This window comes from Netta rufina (genome assembly GCF_964035555.1).
Source record: "Netta rufina genome assembly, chromosome: 1".
Lineage (NCBI taxonomy): Eukaryota > Metazoa > Chordata > Aves > Anseriformes > Anatidae > Netta > Netta rufina.
The window spans coordinates 202,690,496-202,714,451 of NC_140123.1; the positions used below are offsets into that span (position 1 = coordinate 202,690,496).

At 41.2% G+C, this 23,956-nt stretch overlaps 1 protein-coding gene across 1 annotated transcript in view; it reads left to right on the top strand.

Annotated features, from left to right (window-relative positions):
- SFMBT2 (Scm like with four mbt domains 2) overlaps positions 1-23,956 on the top strand; it is a gene marked incomplete at both ends in the record, with an annotated part of 93,664 nt that overhangs the window by 26,402 nt on the left and 43,306 nt on the right. The window contains 3 exons of the mRNA XM_084285847.1: positions 9,306-9,394; positions 12,557-12,803; positions 18,997-19,094. Of these exons, the coding sequence (XP_084141973.1) occupies positions 9,306-9,394; positions 12,557-12,803; positions 18,997-19,094 (434 nt within the window). The remainder of the gene's footprint in view (positions 1-9,305; positions 9,395-12,556; positions 12,804-18,996; positions 19,095-23,956) is intronic.

Below are 23,956 nucleotides of genomic sequence, written 5' to 3' on the forward strand. Positions count from 1 at the left end.
CTTTTTTATTGTTAAAAAAGTAACAGTTAATTAAGGACTAGAGAAGCCCGAGGGGAATAGTGTGTCTGTGAAGGACTAAAAGGATGTTAGGAAGTAAAGTCTTATGTGGACAATGAGACAATTTTTTCCATGTGATTTTACTTGTTTTAGCTAAGAGTGTAAGTTGATTATTTCTGGACACCTTGAATGGCAAAAGGAAGAATAACAGTTGCAGTCTACTGAAATTCAGTATAATTGCACAATAAGGGAATTTTTTAAGGTGAGAACATAACTTTTTCTAATCAAAGGGTGCATGTTGAATTGGGTATACAAGGATTAAAATCTGTGCACTGGCCCTTTCTTAGATCAAGATCGTAAAAAGTGCTGCATGGGTAGTTTCTTAGAAATGGCACTGGGTTGTTTGGAGTAGCCTGAAAAATGGAGCATGCGAAGGATTTTGAAGACAACTAAAAATTATTATTATATGAAGTAGCTCATGAGGTCTAAACAAAGAAGATTAATTTGATGTTTACACATTTTCAAAATTTTATTTATAGAAAGTAATTAGATAATTAACGGCTGTAAGAGCTAGTAGATCAATCCGTAGCTTAAACCAACATCCTCCAACAGCGTACAAGAGCAGCTCATTCCATTACAGTTATCACCCTTTCATACACTAGCCTGTTATAAATGCATGTGAATGGCATCACGATGTACTGCTGACTCCAGGAATATATTTTGAACATGGGTGTATTCTTTGATAGAAAGTTGTTTATAACTTCAGTTTTCCATGAAAATCCCCTATATAATATTTTCTTTGAAGGCTTTCCATTTTTAAGACAGGTAGGAATATAGAAGGTGATGTCTGAGCTCTGAAGTTTATATCCCTTGGAATTTATGGCTGCATCATTAGGAAATGAGATCAACAGCTTTTGATGCTTTTTTTTTTTTTTCTTGGCACTGTATTTTCATTTTGTGATCTGATTCAAACCACAGAACTCTGCTGGTGTGAGAAAAGAAGATTGTTTGAAGTTTTAAATAAGAAAGTTGTTTGAAGGTGTCTCCAGCCACATTTGGCTTTTTTCAGGGAGCCCATGAAAGAATCAAAAATAAACAGTCATTTTCATTAAAAAATGCCACTAAGTAGCTTTTTAAATTTTATTTTATTTTATTTTGGAAATGCCTAATAGGGGATCTTTTACTAGGCTTTGTAGGGTCCACAGCAGAGGTTGTTCCCTTCCCTGAAGGAATTGGGGGTAGTTCAGAAACAGTGCAGACACAGCCTGAGCCTTTTGCTTAGGGGCACGGGGGATCCTTGAGCAGGGGCAGCACCCACATCCCCATCCCATTTCTACCTCCAGTCTGGTTCACAAGGATGTATAGTTCAGCAAGCTGACTGAAAATGTTTAGCTTCAACCGTTTTCTGTCAAAATGATCTTTTATCAAAATGGAAATATTTTGCAGGAACATGTCAGTTTTGACAAATTGTTTTGATGGGTGAAGTCTAAACAAATTGTTTCAGCATTCTATGTTGTTTTGATATGAAGACATCTCATTTTGACTCTATCATTTAGACCTTTGTAACTTAGTTCCAACATATATTTATATGTTTAGACCTTTATAACATATAAATACTGCATCAAATGTATGACAGTTTAAAAAGTATCATGATGATACATTTCTGTATTTTTGCAGTATGCTATTTACCTTTTCAAAAACTGCAAGTCAGTATTATTTGTCTATAAAATTTTGAGCATCCTGAAATACTTATTTGAGAAATGTATTATTCCTTTTCATGAAGTGCTGATGTTTTAGCTTGTTTTGTAATGGAGTGATAAGAATTTCCCAGGTCCTGGCCAGTTATATTTCCTTTTGTTAACCAGTTTTGTTCATTCCAGTCACAGTAAGAACTTAAACCTTTAATAATAATAGTTACCACAGTGAGAGAGTTGTCACTTAACAGATTTATTCCAAAGATTTAAAACCATTTTACAAAGACTCTGCTCCTTGCTTCAGGTATGAAAAAATTGAAACTCGGATGTTTAGAGGTTAATTGGGACCAGTGGGGATTCTCCAGTGGAGATGTTGGCAGGCTGCTTGTGATCCTGGGTAATTAAAAATAAATAAATCACAACCAGCATTTTTTTTTTTTTAAGTAAGGACAAAAATTAGCATAATTTGATGTTTTTACTTGTCTTGTACAGCGTTACAGGTGGCAGAAGTACAGGTCTACTTGAATAGGCTGGTGTTAGGTTGCATACCTACTCAACATGTGTTCAGAAGATATGGAGAAGGATGGGCATAGGTCATTATCTTGTTCTTTAATATATAATATTGATGATATCAAAGACTCTGACAAAAGCTGGCCCTTATTCATGCTTTTTGCCCAGTGGCATGGATCCTTGACTGGCTGCCGTGTTTGCAAGACTGGTCAAGGTGCAGGTGTGTGGTTGAATGCCATGAATTATTTTGAAATAATTTATGTTTGATGATTCCTGGTTGATGGAAGCATAGTCTTGGCCCATTCTACCTCTGTTTGTGCTTCTTACGCCTTCCTTGGAGCTGAGAAGGGTAAGAATATCCATGGGATGCATAAAGGTGGAGGAGTAGCTTACCTAGGTGCTGTAACCCAGTGAGGTATTTATGCAGCAGTTTGTTCCCTTTACTGAATGCCTCAGTTCAAATTCCTGAGTCTTGCTCCTGCCAACTGAGGGCATGGTTTTTCTGAGGAAAAAAATGTCCCAAGAAGGAAAAAAAAGTGCATGTTCTTACTATTGTCTCCACTGTCCTTTAGATTACAAGGCTTTTTCCTGTAGTTTGCAGTGCACTGTTCTTGAAGGAAAAAAAATGAAGAAAATGAGGATTTTCATATGATCCCATGACCTTAGGAGAAATGGCTTTAAGAGAAACAGCAACTGCTAAAGACTAGATAAAATCCCAAGAGTTGGTAATGTGATAATAGTATCTCATACTCATTGAATGGAGCGCCTATGACTCAGTGCTTTCACGGGACTGTAAATGTTCTTTTAATCTCTTATTTCTCTAGAGAGGCAGATAAATCTGAACCCATTATACACTCTGGCTGAAGCAGGGCACAGAGATTATAAGGTTGCAGGAGCACAGGGTGGCAGCACCGGGAACGAAGCAGCCGCTTTGGTTCTCAGGCATGTGATTAGCATGATTACAGGGAGTGCAGTGATGCAGGGTTTGCAGCTCTCTGTCCTTTTTTGACCTCTGTTTGCATGGCTTTTGTAGTCAGTATGCACAATGCAAGGGGAAAGGGCCACTTTTGAGCTGTTAACAGTGAAAAACGGGAAATCGGGTGCATGGTAAGTGATGCTGAAGGTACTTTGCACATCAACCACTGACTCGGGTTGCAGCAGCGCTGGGTAACTCAGCTGCCCCCGTGGTGCCCAGGTTGAGAGCTGATGGGTTTGGCAGCCCAGATTCATCAGGAAAATGAGATGAATGAGTAAAAGTGAGAAAATGGCAGGGAGTTGAAAGGGGGGAGGGAGAGGAAAGGACGTACGAGCAGAGCTTTGGGGCAGGATGAATCAAATAGAGAAAGAAGTGGGAATAATTACTACTATCTGAAGGATATTGGGTGCAACCCCTTTTTGATCGAGTTCAACGCTGTGGAAGAGGAGCTCAGTTTTATAGCCCATACTGTCAATTCTGAGGCAATAAATAGTCTTAACATGGAAAGGTGCCTTTTCTTTCTAACTTAAAAATCTGCTGTAATACCGGCCAAACTAGAAACTGCTCTCTGAAATAAGTATTTTTCACTGAGAAAGGCAAGAGGGCTTTGCATTTTTCTCCATGGTAACATGCTACAGGGACTGCAGCAGAGCAAGGATGCTTGGTTTTTACTTTTGCAGGTGTGGATAACTTGATGGAAGTCTGTTAGGAAGAGACAATGCCTTGTCTTGGCCTCAACCAGCCCAGTGCTGGACACTGGCTCTGTCTGGGGATCGGTGCCCCCATACAAATAACTGCTTCTTGTGAACTGGGGACAGCTGTAAGAAATCAGGGATCTTCCTCAGGTCCTTTTGTAGTGGTCTAAATCCAACTGGATCTTACTCTCTGTGCATTTAGTTCTTCAAGAATGGAATTTGGAGCAGAGCTTCTGGCTGCTTGTAACTGCTGTGGGTGCACCTTGACCCAGCAGCATGCAGATGTGACCTTGGTTTTGGGCTGCCTTGCTCTAAGGCAGGTGGTTTGTAACATTTTTATCACAGCAAGATGCCTTAAAACCTTTGGTCTTGGAGCTGCAGAAGTGTGAAAACCATCACCAGTGCTGGCTTCAAGGTGGAGGGGACCCAGTCCAAAGGAAATCAGCACATCTGCGTACCCAAGCTGTGGCTCCGAACAAGTTGTGGTGTTGCCTGCTGAACCTGGAAAGAAAAGTGGTTAGGAGGTGCTGGCATTTTCAGAACATCACTTTTCCCATGCTGAGAGCAATGCTAATGCCTGGCTCCTCTCTGGATTATTTAGTGTCTAATCGTTCAGTTCAGCTCACACTGGAGCCTTTGCATCACTGGGGGCACTTAGTCTTTTTTCTGCTGCCACATTTCCACTTCTTCTGAATCGTTTCCCTGTGATACATTTGATGGTGGTTGGCCCCCAGGGTCATTTTCAAAGTAGTCCCGACGTAATAAGGATATTTCAAATATTTTCTTGTCATTGGGCCTATTTGGAGCCCTGTTGTGGTATGGGTGACTGTCCCACAGAGGTCATGATGGAGCCATTGAAAGGAAGAGAAGACACAGCTATCTGAACCCTATGCACCCAGCTCCTGACTCACCATAGTTATCTAAAGACAGAAAAATTGTTTTGCAAGAAACAGTACTACAGGAGCTCAGGTCCCTGTGAACAGGGTCCTATGTTCTCTCCACCTTCCTGTCCCACCAAATGGCGAGCCTTTTGCAGGTGGCCTCTAAAAACAGAATTATTACAGCACGTCTGCAATAGGTGAGGTTCAGTTGGGTGTCCTTCCTCTAGCTAATAAGCCAAAATGTGAATTAGTGATGTAAAATCAGTGCTTTGGTTCACAGGTGCTGGGTCAGATACACCAGAGAAGCACCAGCATTTCCTGATAGATGCTCAGGATGGATGCATGGGCACCCATGCATTATACTGCCAGCTATTCTCGTTTACCCAGCGGATTTTCCTTTGTTCGAATATTCTTGTTTAACATTTTGCTTGGTCCTCAAAGGCTTTTTGCAGATCTTGTGATGATTCAGATTCACTTCATTACTACTAAAAATTAGTATTTGCACTGTAATTTTTTGCACTGCAGTGCTGAGAATCCTGATTATGCTCCACGGGCATGGAAAAGAGTGCAAATCCCTGTTCCTAAAACTTCCAGTGCAATCTCTTCTCTCCCAGAGGTTTCCAGAGTCCCTTTATCTGCACTGCAAAAGAAGATTAAAATGAAGCAAAACATGCTGGATTTGTTTGGGAAGGATGACTCTGAAACCGCTTAGAAACTGGGAGCAATATGTTTTTTCAGCTGAGGCCGTTCAGTCTGAAAGCAAAGATCAGCTTGTCACTTTTGGACTTTGGAAGCCCGTAATCCAGATTTAAATGTTGACAGAGACCCCGTTTTATTTAGGTGTCCAAAAGCTTTGAGGTTCAAGTTGTTTAGGCAGAACAAAGTATTTTTTTTGAGAGGCATTGAAAAGGGGTCTGACTGACAGACAGCAAGATCTGTGAATCCGGCACCGTTAAGACATCTGAAATTGGGCATCTGGAAATGGAGGCTTATGAAATCTGTTGTCAACTTTGAAAATCCTGACTATTTTTCTTTCCTCCTGCCAGTTTTGAAAGTTTGAACCGTGTTCTTTTTATCACATTTGTCATTCCTTAGTAACGGAGCTCTGGCATTAAAAAATTGGCTGACAACTTTGTGGGTATGAGCCAACATGAAGTTCAGTTTGCACCCTTCCCCGATGCACCCAGCATTGTTTGCAGTGAGAGGCAGAAGTCTGAATTAGAAGGGCTCTCATTCATTACAGCAATTACTATCTTCTCACTGATGCCAGGATTAAGCTTGTTTGTTATCTCAGTGTAGGTGGACAGGAACTGATGAGGTGTGTGCAACAGGAGTATTGAGAGAGAAAGCACCTTGTATAAACCATTTCTTTGCAGGCTATTCCTTCCTCTTAAATAATTCAAAGGTGATAAATCTCCCAGAAATCATGCAAAATCGGTGCTGCCTAAGACTTAGAGCAGTTCCAGGCTACCTTAAGTGTTATTTTATAGAAGCTTGAGACCAGCATTTTAAAGTTTGCTGATTTTAAATACATTTAAGTGCACTTGCAAGGTTGTTTAGGTCTATAAACTGAACATATGTTTCGAGTCACATTGGGAGAACTGACTTTAGAGGAAAGAGCACAACTCAGAAATGGGATCTAATGTAAAGTCTGCTGAGCATGGATTCTACCTTTTTCCATGGCCATCTGTATGGATTGCATAAAGTATTTAGGGTATAAATTGAGTTTGGGCCAAAGTCCAAGTGTGCCAAGTGCCCAAACTGGAAGTAAGCCCAAGCATGAGTATGTTTTTCCCATTTTTTTGCCAATATCATGTAATTATCAGACAAAAACACTGGTCCCACGGTCTGGAAAGGGAGGTGGGATTTGTAGGAGCTATGCAAAGGTCGGCGTGAATATTGCCAGTTCTGAATTCTGCTGTGCTTTGATTTCTTGAGATGAAGCTCTTGCTAATTTCAGGCTCTCTCGACTGAGCTTGTTGAAGGAAATAGCTGCTGGTTTGGGATATTTCCTGCCAGGCAGCTTGGGATTAACTTTTTTTTCTCCCCCAAAGGCAATGAATATTTGCTAGGCACTGAAGCTTTGAGTACCTCTGATGAACACCCCTGTGCTGGGTGCACAAATACAGAGCATTTCATCAGCTTGATACCAAACCTCTGTTCAACCTGTGTACCCCTTTGTAGCACAGAGGGAATAAAAACTATTCCTCACTGTGGGCTGTGTAGATTCATAAACCCCTCAGAGCATGTACTTGGTGTGGCCCCATTCATGGAGTTTCAGGAGCATTAGCCCATTTCTCCATCCATCCATTTTAGCCTGTCCATCTTATCCTTCCTGGGCTTCATGCCCAGGCTGTCATCTACCTTCTGTCTTTGAACAAGAGGAGAAACACGTCTCCTTATTCCACCCCCCCCACCAGGTACATGCCTGTAACTAAAGGAAATGAGTTGCATGTCTTCAAACAAGAGAGTAAATTACCTTTTTCTTTGAAATAGTCAGTAGAAGAGAATGAGCTACCTTGAGCTAAGCTGCTCACCAGGAGATGGGTCTAAAGGAACAATTTTTGATGGAATACTGGGGCTTCCTGTGGAGGGGAGTTGTTTGAAACACTTTTACTTCTACCCATGCTTCAGGTAGGGTCTCTGGTTTCCCGTATCCATTTGACACCAGGTTGGTGTTTATTTTCCTTTTAAAAAGAAGAGCTGAAGCAGTATCACTGGCATGGGAGACAAACCCATGTAAAAAGCTCCATCATGACGTCTACAGGCCACTTTTCTCTCCTCCTCTGAAACCATCCTGGGGTCCTTGTAGCCCTTCCCATCAAACAGAGCTGTTACAGGTCTTTGCTGCCTTTACCCATTTCTACAAGCAACTGGGAGGCCTGCAAAAAATAACTCTATGTATTCCAGCTTTGGTCCTTCCTTGCTGCCATTCACGTCATGCAGTGAGGACGAAGAATGGGGATCGTATAGAGCAATATTAACTCATGGTGCCAAGTTTACTTTTGCCTTATTTAAGGCCCTGCTATGCTGTTCTATCAGGAATTGCGTGGCTATGGTTTGAAAGGTGCTTGGTCTTGAAGAGGTTCAAACCAATTTGTACTTCTTTATTTGTTGTTCGGCAGCAGGCCACTTAATGCATTTTGAGAAGGCTCAGGTTTGGCCTCCTTGTCTGCAGGTAATAGTGGCAAGATTTGTGCCCACAGTTCACCGCCTCTGCTGGTCGTGTTTCTAATCTGAAACCCTCCTGCTCTAAACACTGCAACTACACCTTCTCAGAAAGCATGAAATGTTTCAGTCTTGGTTGACTAACATTGTATTTCCCTGAAGTGTGAAGCAAAGGACTTGGCTTCTTCTGAGCAAAACAGAAGGGTTGCTATAATGTAATTATTTAGGACCTTTGCTGGTTACTTACAGCCCTTTCTGGACTCCCCAATGGATTAATGATCTTTAAGCTGTGTGTGCAGTTTGTTCAGAAGAAAAGGTTTAATTTTCAAATGCTTATGATTTTTCCCTTCTATAGGTGTTGGTATGATTAACAACAAAACTATATCACTGTGGGTTGTCTAACATGTAAGTAAGATTTTTTGGGGAGATAAAAATGTTTCTGATGTAATCTAATTCCCATTTAGAGGCAGGTGAAATTAAAGTCTGGCTTCTGGGTTTCCAACTGCAGATGCACAATTAATTCAAAGAGGCCTCTGAATCTCTGGAGTTGAGATTTGCTGAATATACATTTGGTGCCTAACTTGCACTAATTTCAACAAGAATTGAACCAAAGTTTGAATCCCAGAGGCAGCATTTATACATTTTAGTTAAATTCTTATGAATAAAATTATATATTTTATACATTTTATACATATACTTACACATTGTATATGTATATTTATATGTTTTAGTTTAAATCTTATGAAACGGTTGATACAGATCCCAAAAGTAACACAGGCATACAGTGTACAGTTCAAAATATCTTTTTTTTTTTAATAATGAAATAAAAATTCATGATTAATGAATAAAAATTCATGATAAATTAAGTCTTCTTGCAAATGTATTGACTCAGTAGCTGACGTAGAATAATCCCAGGGTTGTGTTTTCTGTTTTTTGGGGGAAAGCATCTGTAGTTTCTGTTGACCTTGTTTTAAGTCAAGGAACTTAAAAGTTAGCACATTTTGTCTCTGTGGTCAGTAGTAAAGATACAAAGAGATGTTATGAATGATATCTGAGCCTACCTGGTAAGCAGCAAACAAGTGGTTACCCAAGCAGTGGCCAATTTTGAATGGGAAAGATGGAGATGATAAGCCACGCTGTTGTAAATCATGTCAGTGGGTGCAGCCGAACAGCCCCTTCCCTTATTTTGGAGATGTAATCACATGATGTGTGTGTGTTGCCCAAGCAACTAGGCAATGTATCAGCTTTTCTCCTGGTCTGGACTGCAATCATACCTGAAACTTCAAAGCTGTTAAGTCCTGGGGAGCTCTCTCTGAAATACACGTGGGAAATCCATTGCAGCCTGCAGTGCTAAGCATTTCTTTTCTTCCCTCACCCTCTGCAGCAATCAAAGAGAAATACGTGGACTGGACGGAGTTTCTTATACACGATTTGACCGGCGCCAGGACTGCACCTGCGAATTTACTGGAAGGCGTATGTATTAGATTGCAGTTTCTATCTGATACTGTCTTGTGATGTGCATGCTCAGCTGTGTTTGTGCTCGCCACGTGTAGGGCTGTGTGCTTGCAGCGTCTGTGTGCTGGCAGCGGGCCTCATCCGGTGCTGGCCAAAAGTCCAGGGTGATGTTGCCTTGATTCTGCTGGCTCTGCTTCTGACTGAGTCATGTGGTAGTTTATTGGCCTTCAGGCTGGAGGGTTGGTCTTAGAAATCTGGGTACTCATAGAAGTCTGGGTTGTGAAGGAGAACATTGAGGGTGTCTGTAGGAAGGAGGACTTCAGTGCCCCATCAGCTCCAGCAAACTCCACCAGGACTCAGGTTGGAGGGGGGGGGGGATCAGTAGGTTGATGGAAAGCACTGCCAGAATTATAGGTGTGTGGAAATAGCTCCCTCAAGGACATTCCATCCATCTAAAAGCAGCAGTCAGATTTAGCAGGGAAGCTGGGTGAGATGACCTTGGTCACTGGTAGATGGGAGAGAAGAATTGTCTGTTCTTTTGGATGCACCCAGAGGCCAGGAACCCAGCCTGTCCAGGGCATTTGCAGGGAGCTTCAGTTTGCCTTGCGATACTTGACAAATATCTCATAGCTTTAGCTTGAAACTATGGGAGCGAGGCACCTTTTCCACTGGGATGTGCCTTGCTCTTGTTTGGATGCTGCATGGACGTTTGGAGAGCAGGCAGCCTGTCCAGCAGGGGATGATTCTCTCTGCCCCTCTGAGTTTAGGCTGGGAGTGAAAGTAAACAAGTTGTTTAGCTTTGTGTAAACACTCATGTTGGCTTTTTGGAAGCAAGAGTGCCTCCAGGCACCATTTTTAATAATTTTGTCCCTGGTCACTGCCACTAGCCACAGCTGTATCCTATTTCCATGCACCCATGCAGTACAAGGTCCCTGGCAGGGAGGATAAATAGTGTATTGTCAGGGATTTCCTCCCCCCTTCCTTCCAAATCTGTGAGCCTGACAGCCCTTGCAAAAATAATGTACATTCTCAGGGCTGCTGCATCCCTGTTTCTGGACCATTCCCAGGCAGCATATATGAAAAGTCAGTGGTGGTCTGCACCCATCCTTGGCATATGGGACAACACCAGTGCAAACCTCTCCATTCCCTTTCTTCGGGCAGAGAAAATAGGCAGCCCAAGGTAGAAGTGCAGAGAGAGAAAACAGTGCTTTGGTTTGAAACAGGATCTAATCCTTTCCTGGTGTTTCATGCAATATACATGTACATGCTTGGTGCTGTCTGTGTCGTGCAATGTATGTAACCCCCTGTCGACAGATTTGCTGTTTGCGAGTGCTGCAGATTGTTCTTGTACTGTTAAATCAATATGCAGTGATACTTTTTTTAATTTATTTATTATTTTTAACATGCTAGCTATGCATTTAGAGTTCTTGCATTGTGGTAAATGTTAATATTTCAAGCAAACCAATTATTAATTTTAGCCATTGTGTTCTCAGGGGTAAGTGACAACCCACTGGCTTAGAATCTAGCACACAAATCAGAGAAGCAATAGATGCTTTTTAGTGGCTAGGGATTTATAATAATAAGCTAAATCATTATACCATTGTTTGATATTAAAGCATCTTTTATTGCAACGAAGTAGTTGAAGAGAAAAAAATAACATTAAAGCCATTTCTATTATATTATTAATTTTTGAGACTGCATTGTGCTATGAAATAATATTTGAAGAGATTGTGTAGGAGCCTGTAGCTTATACAGTAGAGGAGTTGCTTATAATGGTAGACATATTGTTTTGAGAAATATCTATTAATCACAGATCTGGTTAAAACTGTACACGTGATAAAGTTTTAGTTAATTTTACTATTTTTTTTTAACCAAATTCTTGTTCTCTTGCTTGAATTTTGGCTTAAGAGAGATGTAGCCAAATTTGGTTGCATTTCAAACTTCTGAATGTTTTAAAAATTCTGTGAGAGAGCTTTTTGAAAAAATAAGGCTTTCTCCTCCTTTTTTTCTAGGCACCCCTATAAGGTACTGTTTTGGGCTGACTCTGATTTACAGAATTAATATTTAAAAAACAACTGTCAAAGTACATATTATTTAATTAAGTAGAAGTGGAAGAAATGCATACAGAAGCAAAAAGATTGCCCCATTTTTTCATATATTGTGCCTATGCTTAGCATCTCCTGTGAGGAGCAATATTTCCAATTCTTAGAGTGATTTTTAGTGCTGTTCTTAAAACCCTAGAAGTGAGAAATCAAATAAAAATTAGAACTTGCATTAAAAAAAGAAAAGAAAAAGAAAAGAAAACAGATAAAAAAAAAAAAAAAAAAAAAAAGAGCTCTAACGCATACATTAGTGGTGAAAAGCTTGACAACACAGAGATGCTCACAGTCACAAATCAGTGAATCCCAAAGGTATTATTCCGGAAAATGTCTTACAGTTTTTTAATGGCTGTGGTTGGCAGCTTTGCAGGTGTAACATTAAGCACACGTGTAAATGGTTGAAAGACTGGGATCACAGGAAATACTGTGTGTGAGCAAATGACCTCATTCATTGGCTTGACCCATGAAATGCTGTGTGGCTGGGCTGTGATCCCAAGGCCAACTGATGTGGTGGGAGACTGCTATTGGCTTTCATGAGCTTTGGAGTAACCACCGTAGACTCTTGCATCTATCACAGTGGGAATAATTTGCTCTACATGTCAGTAGGAGCAAGATACTTTAATTTTTATTTTTTAGTGGGAAAGATCAGTGTACAGAAGGGAATTTCAGTGTCCTGCCCAAAGTAGTTGCCTTTTAGGTAAACACTGGTGTCCAATCTGGTGACTGGTTCTTACCAGCTGCAACTGATGAGAATTTGGTTTGAAATCCTCCAGTATAACTGGGCTTTGAGTTGTTCAGGAACATCCTAAGTGGATGTGCCTTATGAGCTGTTCCACCTTTTATTATTCTTTTTTTGTTGTTGTTGATGATGTCGGTTGAGAAATTAGCACAACTGTTGTTTTCTGTTTTACTTCTGAATTTGCACTTGGAAGACATTGGGTAAAATAGAAGAAGAACAGACTGTTTGCTGATCGCTTGGATGATGGTGTGAAAAACAAAAATAATCTTCTGCTGTCATCTGTTTCCTTGAGAAGTCTTCAAATAAAGTTTAAAATAAGGAGTTTTGCTTCTATTCAAACAGCCTCTGCGAGGAAAAAACCCTGTAGACCTCATTACAGTTGATTCCTTAATAGAGCTGCAGGATTCCCAGAATCCCTTTCAGTACTGGATAGTTAGTGTGGTTGAAAATGTTGGAGGAAGATTACGCCTTCGCTATGTGGGATTGGAGGAGACTGAATCCTATGACCAGTGGTTGTTTTACTTGGATTGCAGACTTCGACCAGTCGGTTGGTGTCAAGAGAATAAATACAGAATGGACCCACCTGCAGGTAAAAAGCCTTTGCAAAATACTGTCTTATTTTGAGTTATTTAGTGATGCTTTAAGATACTTGTGCAACCCATTTCTTTTTCTCCAGCATTCATGTTGCTTTGATGGTAGTTTTAAACTGGAATACGGATTATATGTGAGAGCCATCTGATTTGGGTTTAAAGTGGGTCACGTACACTGTATTAAATATATTTAATAAACTCTGTTTAGTGTAGTTCACTCCTGAAAGGAAGCAGTGTGCAGTAAGAGTAGTTTTGTGCACCAAGAGGCAGAGCTGATAGAGATGGTCCAAGGTTGTGTCTGTTTGCGCACCTCTTTTCAGTAGTGTTTTAGTGATCCTAGAGGAGGATGCTAGGATTTATAGAATCAGAATATGCTGAGCTGAAATGGACCCACATGGATCATCGGATCCAGCTTCTAGAAGAAGTCTTCTACTTGCCAAATCAAGTTCTAGATGACATCTCTCAGCATTTGCTTTCCCTTCACCCAGAGACCTCTTGCCAATCGTTCTTTCTATGGTCATGCACATTTCTCTTGGTTAGCAGTGGATTTCCATGGAATTTCTTGGGGCCGGAGAAAATGCTTTGAGATCTATATGGTCCCTTTAAAGCACGTCTTTCATATTCTGCTGTGACATGGCTGTACAGCTGCCAAGTGAGACCTGCCTTGTGTGTAACCAGCTCAGAAAGTGCAGTGGAATGGGGCTGGGTTTGTCTGCCTGTCTATGTTAATCTGCCCATCAAGGAGTTATGGGGTGTGTGTTGCTAGAAAGTAAGGTATTACTCCTTTAAGTAAGTGGTAGATGGCATCTTTAATGTTTACAAGATCACAGGTTTTGTCTTGAATTTTCTCCAAGGGAGCAAAGTCTTTGCAAGTGTGGTGGACCAGACTGAATATCAGGAGACTGCAACTTGGAGAAGAAGGTCTTCGGAGCTGAGTTTAATCCAAAGCAGGTTGGAAGGAGGGAGATAGGGATTACAGTTAAGTGAGTGTGGGGTCAGAAGTCACAAATCCAAGGACAAGTTCATAGGACAGAGTCGGGCACATGAAGGCTAAGCCAGGAGGCTGGCCAAGAGTAGGCCTTGGGGTCAGCTGGAATCAGACTTGAAATACTGGGACTGAGTTGAGCAAAGGGAGCAGGATCAACCTGGTGGGGCAAGGAGTGCAAGGCTCTGGGTGTAGGGAAAAACTAAGGATCACTAATGTTTAACAAGTCAGTTAAGGCCTTGGGACCACAGCAGAGGCTGTGGCCTCCTGGAGAAATTATTTCAGAGGTGCTTACTGTCACGGTCTGGAGCTGGGTATGGAGATGTGATTCCATCCAGGTTGTACCACATTACTGTGTCAGAAGACTGGAATGGTGGATTTTTTGCATTACACTAACAGTATTGGTCAAAACTTTGTGAAAGCTTCTGGGAAATTAGGTTTCTCTCTACACAGGGTGTGTGACTCAGTTGGTGTAGCTTGAGTTGGTTGAGTTGGTCAAGTTAAGATGCTTGACGAGAGTTCTCGTGGAGTTAGTGATCTGGTTAAACGTGGCAGTCTTGCCTGCTGAATGTGTGGTCTGCTTTGGGGCACAAAATGTGCAGCCGATGTATTTTTCATAGGGCTGTAGCTTATACTCGGGGCCCCAAAGCTGTTTGCCAAGTCTTGTGGAGCATGGCCTACATTTGCTAGCTGTCTGCACCACTGAATTGGACTCTGATAGATGAAGTACTGTCTTGGTTAATGCATGGCTTTTGGCATAGCAGACCTCTACGTTTTCCTGTGTAGTTGGGCAAGTTGGCCAGGTCCGTGCTTCAATTTGCTTTTGCCTTACGCAAAGGTTTCCTGTGAGTGTCTAATGATGGAAGAAAGGTAGCTTTTCTTTGGACAGATATTTCTGATGTGGCTTTTCTCCATTGCACCTGATTCAGAGTGGTTACCCTGATACGTGCAATTGTGCTGCTTACAAATTTCCATGGGTCTTGGGTCTAATTTGGGATCTTGAATGCTTTTGGAAGTGTGTGTGTTTTTCTTCAAAGATAGGTGGGAACCAATGGTCCCCATCACTTCTAAATCAGATGTGAATGTTGGAAAGCATGAATATCATTCACTCTGTTATTTCACAGAGAATTTGTGTTACAGAGAAACACCTTTTCATTGATTGTCTCTGAACTCTCTTAGCCTGTGTAGGTTTGATGAATCAATATAGAAATAGCCACAACTATATATGTGTTTCCTCTTTGTCGATTCCATTCCCCTTTTACTCTTCCTTTTATCCAATTGTTTCCTTCTCTACTTATTTCCTTTTTTTTTTTTTCCTGTCTTCCCAGTTGTGTTATCTCTAAACCTGTTATTGGTCTCTTTATTTGATGAAATTGTTTATGTTTTCTCTTCCCTCTCCTTGATTTAACTGCTTTTAAAATGTATTTCATGTTTTCATCTAGCATCTTTTTCTTCTCCTTGGCATTTCTCTAGCCATTCACCTTTTAGTGAGCATTATTATTACTGAATTCGACAGTCCAAATCTTCTTCCTACCTTCCATTTACTTAAATAGGTAAATACATATCTCGGGAGTGTCTCACTGGTGTTTGCTGAGATGAAACCCTTTGGATTTAAACCTTTCAATTTTCTTATGAGTCCTGTCCTCCTGAAGACTTCCCCCAAGGATCTTTTTTGACCTACCCCTGCCCCTCTGGGCTACCCAGTTGTCAGGCTCTGCACTCCAAGGAGTAACCAGTCAGAAATGGGAATCCAGTGGAGCTCTGGAGGCCGGAATGCCGGCTGTTCCACTTCTGACATAGTGGACAATATTGGCCATTTGAAGTCCACATAACATCAATGTGTTCATAAAGTGTAAAAGATGACTAAAGCTTATCCGTTATAGAAAGGAGATAGGTGAGCAGTAGTGAATTGTCAGGGTAAGGTGCTGGGCAGCAGAAAACACTGAAGAAACTCAGGAACGAAGCTACTAAACCACAGTCTTGTCACAGGATGTGATTTCATAAGGATGCCAGACCAGGACATTGTGCCAGGGACATGTCCCTGTCTGCTTACCTCCTTCCTGACTTCTGTAGTAAACAGTGTTTGGACTACAAAGACCTTTGGCATCACCATTATGGAACTTCTTAGGAAAATAATCTGTGGTTAATATTTTGGTCTTTCTACTTATCTTACTTACCTTTACTTAGTAGATTTGCTTACCATCATGTAGGCCTTGAAATGATGCTTCACTGTGAGCTATTGCTTTCTCGTTATGATCAGTGGAGAGAAAGGGAGTGCCTAAGACAGGCCTGGCACAGATCAGAACAAATAACATCTTCATAAGCCTATGTTTCCACTCACAGGGTCAAAAGGAAAGAGCACAAAGCTCATTGTCTACCTTTTGAACCTCTGAAGCCAGTTGAGATGTCTGCTGGATGGAAAACTGGAACAGCTTTAGAGTGTATAAAAGCCACTATGCATCTCCTACGAAGAGATGCTGAGGGCATACGACTCCTCCCAAATCAAGCTGAGAGCTCAGTTGCTATCAAGTGAGGCTGTTCAGCTGCAGATCAGCTCTGCAGGTTGTTATAGTGCCTTACCCACCCCTGACTTGGATGCTGTGTATGCACCATTAGCTTCATTTCCCAATCTGTCTGGGCTGTGGTTTTGCTGTGTTGATCCACCGCTGGTGCCTGACAAGTTGAATTTCATTTTGCTCAGCAGTCTGAGGCCAGATTTTCAAGATGCAGGGCATCCTTCTATAAAAGAATTCCCATGGATCCAAATGTCTACACCATTCTGTATGGAGAGGTCTCTTTTCTGAGACCATACAATCTTTGACAAAGATTGTACACTCATTGTACAAAAACGTGCAAGAGAGTCCTTAGGAAATAGCATCATTGCTGCATCCCCCAAATGGGAACTTGCGGTGGCTTTATATATCCTGAAAGCCCTTTTTGACTGTGGCAAAGGGATCCTATATTTTTTCCTTCAGATGTAAATTTGAATCCAAGACAAGCCTCCTTGCTAGCTCAATTTGGCAGAGACCACTTGACACAGAGCCACCGATGGTCTAGCCCGAACTGTTTGTGCAGGAAGAGATCGTCTCATTTTATGTTGCTTCCTATTTAAAGACAAATTGGCAGTCATTTTAATTGCTTTCTCCTTGTTAACCTAAATACAAATTGACACAGTACACTCTGCTCAATTACCTGCAACACTATCACTTAAACAAAATGCTTTATGCTCCTTTAACCGTGCGATTTAGTGTCCATAAACTTGCCAGCATAAGCTAACTGCCACTGTCTAATGAAACGTGCACATGATGCTGCTTGCTGGTTATTGAAACGATTGAGGTTGTCTTAATCTTTCAAAGCCTGTTGACACCAAAGAAGTTGCTGCCTCTTTTCTCTGATGGTTGCGCATGAGAGAGTCACCCAAAATGCCACTTTCTTCTTTTCTCCCATGCTTCACTGCCCCCACGGTGAAAAACGAAGGTCTGTTATCAGCTGGCTCTGTCTGGCAAACATCCAGCTGGGTTTTCCAGAACTTGGACTTTTTGTTGGTTGAAGCTACAAGTTGAGGCAAAATTGTGACTTAATATTTCCCTATTTGGCATCATTTAAGCTAAAAAGGGAGAAACAAGGTGGGTCATTTCCCTCCCAGCATGTCAGCCCAATCAAGTCCCCTACAAGTAAGGGAGAACTGGTGAAACAGGACTATAAAGTAATGAACAATTAGATAAAGAGCACATTTCTTAATACTTGTGATGGCTGCATGTGCTGTAAACAAAGACTTGAAAAGTATATTCCCATTAACAACCAAACAGTTGAGAAATTTAAAGTACAGCCATGAAAGGTTAACATTTCCTTTTAAGCGTATTTAAATTCATATGCATATCCTTGATGTCTGTCTGAAGTAGCAAGGTTTGATATAGTGGAAGAATAAATACATCCACTTTCAGTGAGTGATTCTGCAAATCCTGTTTTGATAAGGTCTTAAATCTATTGAGATCAGAGCATAAAATTCTCTTCTACTGACAGTGCTAGGTGGAAACAGTGCTTGCCAGTTCCTTTATATATATATATATATCTTTTATTTCCTCCTTCAGAATTGTAAAATACAACAGTAAATCTTTGCTAGCCAGCAAATATATATGGTTACTAGATGTACAGAATTTAAATGCAAATTGGACCAAACTGAACTGTGCTGTGTGTGAAGCCAAACTGACAAAAGCAAAGCTTCACCCTATTCACTCTGTATCAAGGTTCAAGTTATTAATAAGTAAATGTTCATTTCCATTTTAATAATTGCTGCAATCTGTCTACCTATCTTGTCTCTTTAAGACCTTGATATGAATGTTCTGCAATAACTTGTTATGTGCGGGATAACAATATGTTTTCTAGGGCAGAAGTAAATCCAATATAATGTTCTTCATCATAGTATTGTTTCCTACATTGTTTCCTTTGATGATTCATAGGCATTTCACTGCACTGAACCATAAAGGGCTTGCTAATACAATGATTTAATAATATTAAACCTATTTAAGGAAACTCACTGAAGGCAATGTGAATTTGCACAAAGACGCTGCCTAAAAGTGTAATGATTAGAATTCATAAGTGTATGTCTTTGAGTTGGTGCGGTGCTCTGCTTTCAGTGTGGCACCAAGAAATATGTCAGTGTAGTGATCTAGCTGAAATGTTCCTCCCCCTCCAAAAAAAAACAAACAAGAAAAACAAAACAAAACAAAACAAAAACAAACCTGCACTTAAAAAATGACTTTTCCAATGAACAGAAGCATTGTTAAAGATATTTCTGGTTTTGTTCAAATATAATTAATATTGGCTGAAAACCTGAGGATCCTCAAACTGGAAAACATCAGGTATTTCGAGAATTGAAAATCAAAGGAGTTTTTTGTTATTTTCAAGTAATGAGACAGTATGGTTCATGTTTCCTCAACAGAAAATAAAGGATGTGCATTTTCCTGGGTTTTACTCCAGGATATAAAACACAGTCTTCCTCAGATGTGCCCCTGCTAGTTGCTTTTGCGTTCAATTTATCCATGCTGTACAGCTTGGGATATACACACTGCTCATTTCACTTGGACTATCCATTCTTATGGCATGGGAACTGAAGTCTTTCAAAAATGTTTGATTCCCAAACAGTCACCTCTTGGTCTTGTGTTTTTTTGTTTGTTTGTTTGTTTTTGTTGTTATCATTGCTTTAGATATCTATTCTCTGAAGACTGTATCTGAGTGGAAATGCGCTCTGGAAAAATCCCTTACTGATGCAGCAAATTTTCCTCTTCCAATGGAAGTATTCAAGGTAAAAGATGCACATTTTTCTTCAGTTACATGGTGAATAAATAACATGTGGTGTTTAGCAGTTTATGTTAAGCTTGTGCAGGAAATGCTGTTGCTCTAATACAAAAGGTCACAAGTGAGATGTTTGTATAAAATGAAATTCTGCTCTTGTGTGGACTCTCTGCCCTGACACCTGATTTCTTGCCATCAAAGTTTAATAGATGCTGGGGAGGGGGGTGATCAGCAAGGATTTCTCCAACATCCCTATTTCTCCAACATCTTTTTTTTTTTTTGCAGACCTAAGTTTTCACAGCCCATGATAGCACAGGGCTATGATTTTGAAAGTGGGCATAAACTAGCCAGCTTTCTCTGAGCCTTGCACCCAGATTTTCATCTGATTGCAAGCCATGATGCAGAGAAACCTCCTTCAGGGACCTGTCGTGGAAGTAGGAGATAATTTTCCTCCCATGTCATTTTTTTTTCTCAGTCTGGTTTTTAATAGTTAGAGATGTACTTCAGCCCCGAGGCACCAGCTTTAATATCCCGTCCAAATCCGCACTGCTATTAATCACGACTGCTCCAGATAATCCTGATTTCTAGCTGCTTTTTAATGGGTGCAGCCTTGCTGTGGTGCGATGGAGCTGCTGTGATGCTCCATCCCCCTGGTGCATCACAAAACCCGGTGCTGCCTTTGCCCATTCTGCAGGATCTTGCTGGCAGCATCCCTTGAGGATTTCATGCTCCTCGTCCAGTTGAGAAACCCTTGAGATAGCAACATTAATTATGGAACTCTTTGCTAATGTCTGAGGCAGTGGCTTATTTGCTCACTATGGGAAAGCTCTGTGGGACTGGGAGAAGTGGGAAGGGTTTGTGGGCTTTCAGAACAGATGTGGGTTTGAGAAGTCCCATGTTGTTACGGGAATGGCGTGCAGAGAGTTTTGGTTCTCTGCTGCTTATTTCATACAGTGCTTGAACCCACAAACTACTAAAGCTTGAAGTTGCAAGATCAAACATGCGTTGTGTGGGGCAGGGATTAAATCACAATAGGGAATGCCTAATGTGTAAATTTTATCCCTGTCTATATGAGAGAGTGAAGAATGTTTCTGATGAGGCTTATAAAGCATCTTTTTTTTTTCTTTTTTTTTTTCTTTTTTTTTCTGGTTTATAACTAACAGCTGTTTTGCTGCCTCTTCTCAGCATGCTAGACTTATATTCACTTATTTTAATTATTGCATGAGGGTCATAAATTTAAATTCAGCGAATTCCAGCGAACAAGCGGTGTGGTTGGAGCTTACAAGGGTGTTCCTCATAGACAATGCAGTGCCTTGCAATTCTTGAATAGCCCAAGTGGAGAGAGAATCTAGAACTACGCATGACAAAAAAGCAGGAATAAGGCAATTATTTTTTTAAGCTTCTTTAATTGTACTGTGAAAGCTGAGTAAAAGGAGAGCTGAATTCAGTGTCTGGTGTTACCTAAATCTGATTCTGGTGCTGGGGAGGCAGGAGGCTGAATAAATGGTTTGCCTGTGGGCATCAGTGTGTCCTCCTCTTTTAGGGGGAGTCAACCCCATCTTGTGCCTGTTGACTATGGATTAAAATATGAGAGATGTCCATGCCTGTGAGCGCGTCTTCCTCTAGTTATGACTTAAACATGAGTTAAGGAAAGGCCTTATTAGCCCAAATGACAGTACCATTTTCTAATTATATAAGATGAGCCAAAATTTGCAGGGGACCTTCAAAAAGAATCCCAGAAGATCCCAGCAAAATATGTTGAATCCAAAGTCGTCACCCCCTGCTTTTTTTTCTTCCCCAAACCAGCACAGAAATAATGTCTGTACATAGTGCCAGGGGACACCGTGCTACTACAACTGTCATGTGTTAGATGAGATATAAAACACAGAGTTTGACAGCTGGCAACTGTTAAAGATCTTGGTCTTCTGGAAAGCTGGAAATGTTTACTTTGGCAGACATGGTAAACTGCCCACTGAGCAATTATATTCCACGTTTCCCTACAGAAATCCATCAGTGAGGAGAGCGTAAGTGTGTGCTTGCTGTACGGACATGAGCGAGCCCTAGGGAGAGCATGTGCACATCTTTTTTGACTGGATTGCAACTTAAATTCCTGTTGTTATTTGAGCTGTGCTTGGTTGTGGGCAGTGTCACTAGTGCACGGTCAAACTGGGCCCAGGTGGTGGTGCCAGAAAAGCAGGTCTGCATTTGTGGTGGGAAAAGTGGCTCCTCTTAGGGGTTTATCAGGGGAAAAGCAGTTTGGTTTTGGTGCCATGGGGTTGGATTCTGATTGAGACCTTGTATGCCATTGATTTGAGGCTGAATTATCAATGCTGAGCAGCACGGCAGAGCTGGACTTGTGTGTGGTGGTCTTCAGCAGGTCTGAAAATCCCTTGTAAAAGTGCAGGCCCAGTCCCCTCCTAGCATCCAAGCAGAGGGCACCAGACCTTACGAGCTGGTTGCAAGCAGGATCTTAGTTCTTTTTGGTGCTGTTTTACACTTGGCCATATGTTGAAAGCATTTGTAAAACGCTTTAGGATCCTTTGAGAAGGAACGCAATGTTCAACTGCCAGAAAATGTCACTATTATATAGCTACTAAACATAGTGTTTTGCAAACTGCACCTCCTGGAGTAAGTTTTTTCTTCACAAAAGCTTTGTGCAACACATCCGCTGTTTTGTCATTCTGTGCTTCTTAGAAAACATGTTGATTCTTAAAGAAAACTAAATACAGACTGGATCTTCAAGGGTGTTTGCATAGTTTAGGAGCAGAAATCCTTCCAAAAATCTGCAACCTAGGGAAATGTATCCTTTGCTGTTCCTGCTCTGGTTTCAGGGTGCTGTAGGGATCCCCATGCTTGGCTGAATGCCAGTCACAAATGGGTCGGGCTTCAGAGCTGAGAAAATGGCCAAGGCTTTGGGTGTGAATAAAGGTGAATGGACTGTCACTGAGGCCAGTTTTAAAGCTGTGTGACACCAGAGTTTGCTTCAGTGATGCCATGTTGGTGCTTTCTAAGGAGAGGCCTTGCAGCAGTAAGCCAGACTGCAACAACAGCGCCTTTAAATCCTAATATTTACGAATAAAAGTGCTTTTTAGACTTAAATCCCTGTACTTTGGTTAAGATTAAGGCTGGATATAGATCATGGGATTCGGTTTCACAGGCAGAGGTGGATTAGTGTCCTGGGGATCTTCTCTGACACCCCAGTAAGTGCACCCTGGCCTCCTGTGCCATATCGGTGGGCCCTGTGCAGGTTTGGATCCCTGGGTGTCTCTCAGCTCACCCAAACACCTCTGTTTGGGCAGCTAAATCCTGCCCAGGAATTGGGCTACCTGTCACTTCTCTGTGGATATTGCATATGGGCATCCTATTCACAATTCCCCGTCATAAAGTGGTTCCTGTTGGCTAGGTTGGATGGAGCCGCATCCCTAACCTGTGCTGTGCTCAACTGCTTGAAGAGCACAGATGCTCAGGAGAGAGAGGGATTATCAAGGGCCGATTCCTGGTTTATAGCTTTTGGTCCCATTCCTCTTGTCTTCACCCAAAATTGTTCTGGTGTTTCTTTTGTTTTGTTTTGTTTGTTTGTTTTGTTTGTTTGTTTGTTTTAACCACTTGAAATGATTATCTCTGGCAAGCAACACCTGTTACCCTGTTACTCTACACTATCCCCAGCCCAGCATTAATTATTAATTATCAATTAATGATTAATTGATCGTTAATGGTATTAATTGATAGTAAAAGTAAAATAAAAATAAAATAAAAATAAAATTAAAAAAATAAAAATAAAATAAAAATAAAATATAAATAAAAAACAATTAAAAAAATAACGGGATGGAAGGAATCATCTGGGACAGTTCTCTCTTACGGAGGATGATGAAGGGAACAACCATCACCAGACTGGGTGGCTCTTCTTTGTATTGAAAACTAAAATGAGAAATATTAAACAGAACTTATTTTCCCCCTCCCAAATACATCTGTTTGTTTGTTTTCCATAATCTGAATTGCACATTTTTTTCAAGATTATGACTTTTTTTTTTTTTTAAGAACAGCATCTCTCAAAAAGTAATAATTTATTTGTCTGTTTTATGGTGTTTTATTCTATTTTTTGGTCTTACAGAGAAGTTTCAGTGCAAGGAAGAGATACTCAAGGGCTCAAGGGCTACTTTCCTGCCCTTGACTATCTGTCCCAGACAATCCTGACTTGAGTGGATGAATGGACTTGAAGTCCAACTGGGTTTTTCTGTCTTCAGCCCCCATAATGGGTGGGCACATGCTGATGCAGCAGGTTAAAGCAGCCATGCTTTTGGTTTCATGTGGAAGCCAAATTCAAGCATTAGCAATCCCCAGCTCCTTCATGCACCGATGGCTTGGCTGGCCTTCATGGTGCACGCTGTGCTTTAATAACCCACAAGTTGCCGTGTAGTTTGCAGACTGCCAAATTATTTATACTCCATCTGTTCTTCCCCATCCATAGCACTCGTCAGCCCTTCTCCCTGGCTGCATTTCGCCTGTCTGGGCGACATGCATGGCCTCCCATCCCCTTGGATGTGCCTCCATCTTTTGACCCACTCCTGTCTCAGCTCATTAAATCCATTTATCTTTGTAAGACCTAATGACCATCATTAAGAATATCCCCCAAAGGTCCTTACAAACTGCTTTCCTGGCCCTTGGGAGCAAGGATGTCTCTAATACCGAAGATGCCACTCAGGTGAGATGGAGTCTGGTGGAAAGACTTGATGGGGAAAAAAAGTTTTAACTTCTTTGCAGATCCATCCTGATGGTGGGCTGTGCAAGGAAGCAGGTAGGGAGAGCATTCCAAGGAGGTGAATGAAGACAAACCCTGTCTGAGATGCCAGGCCCTGCCTTCAGAGAAGCCCC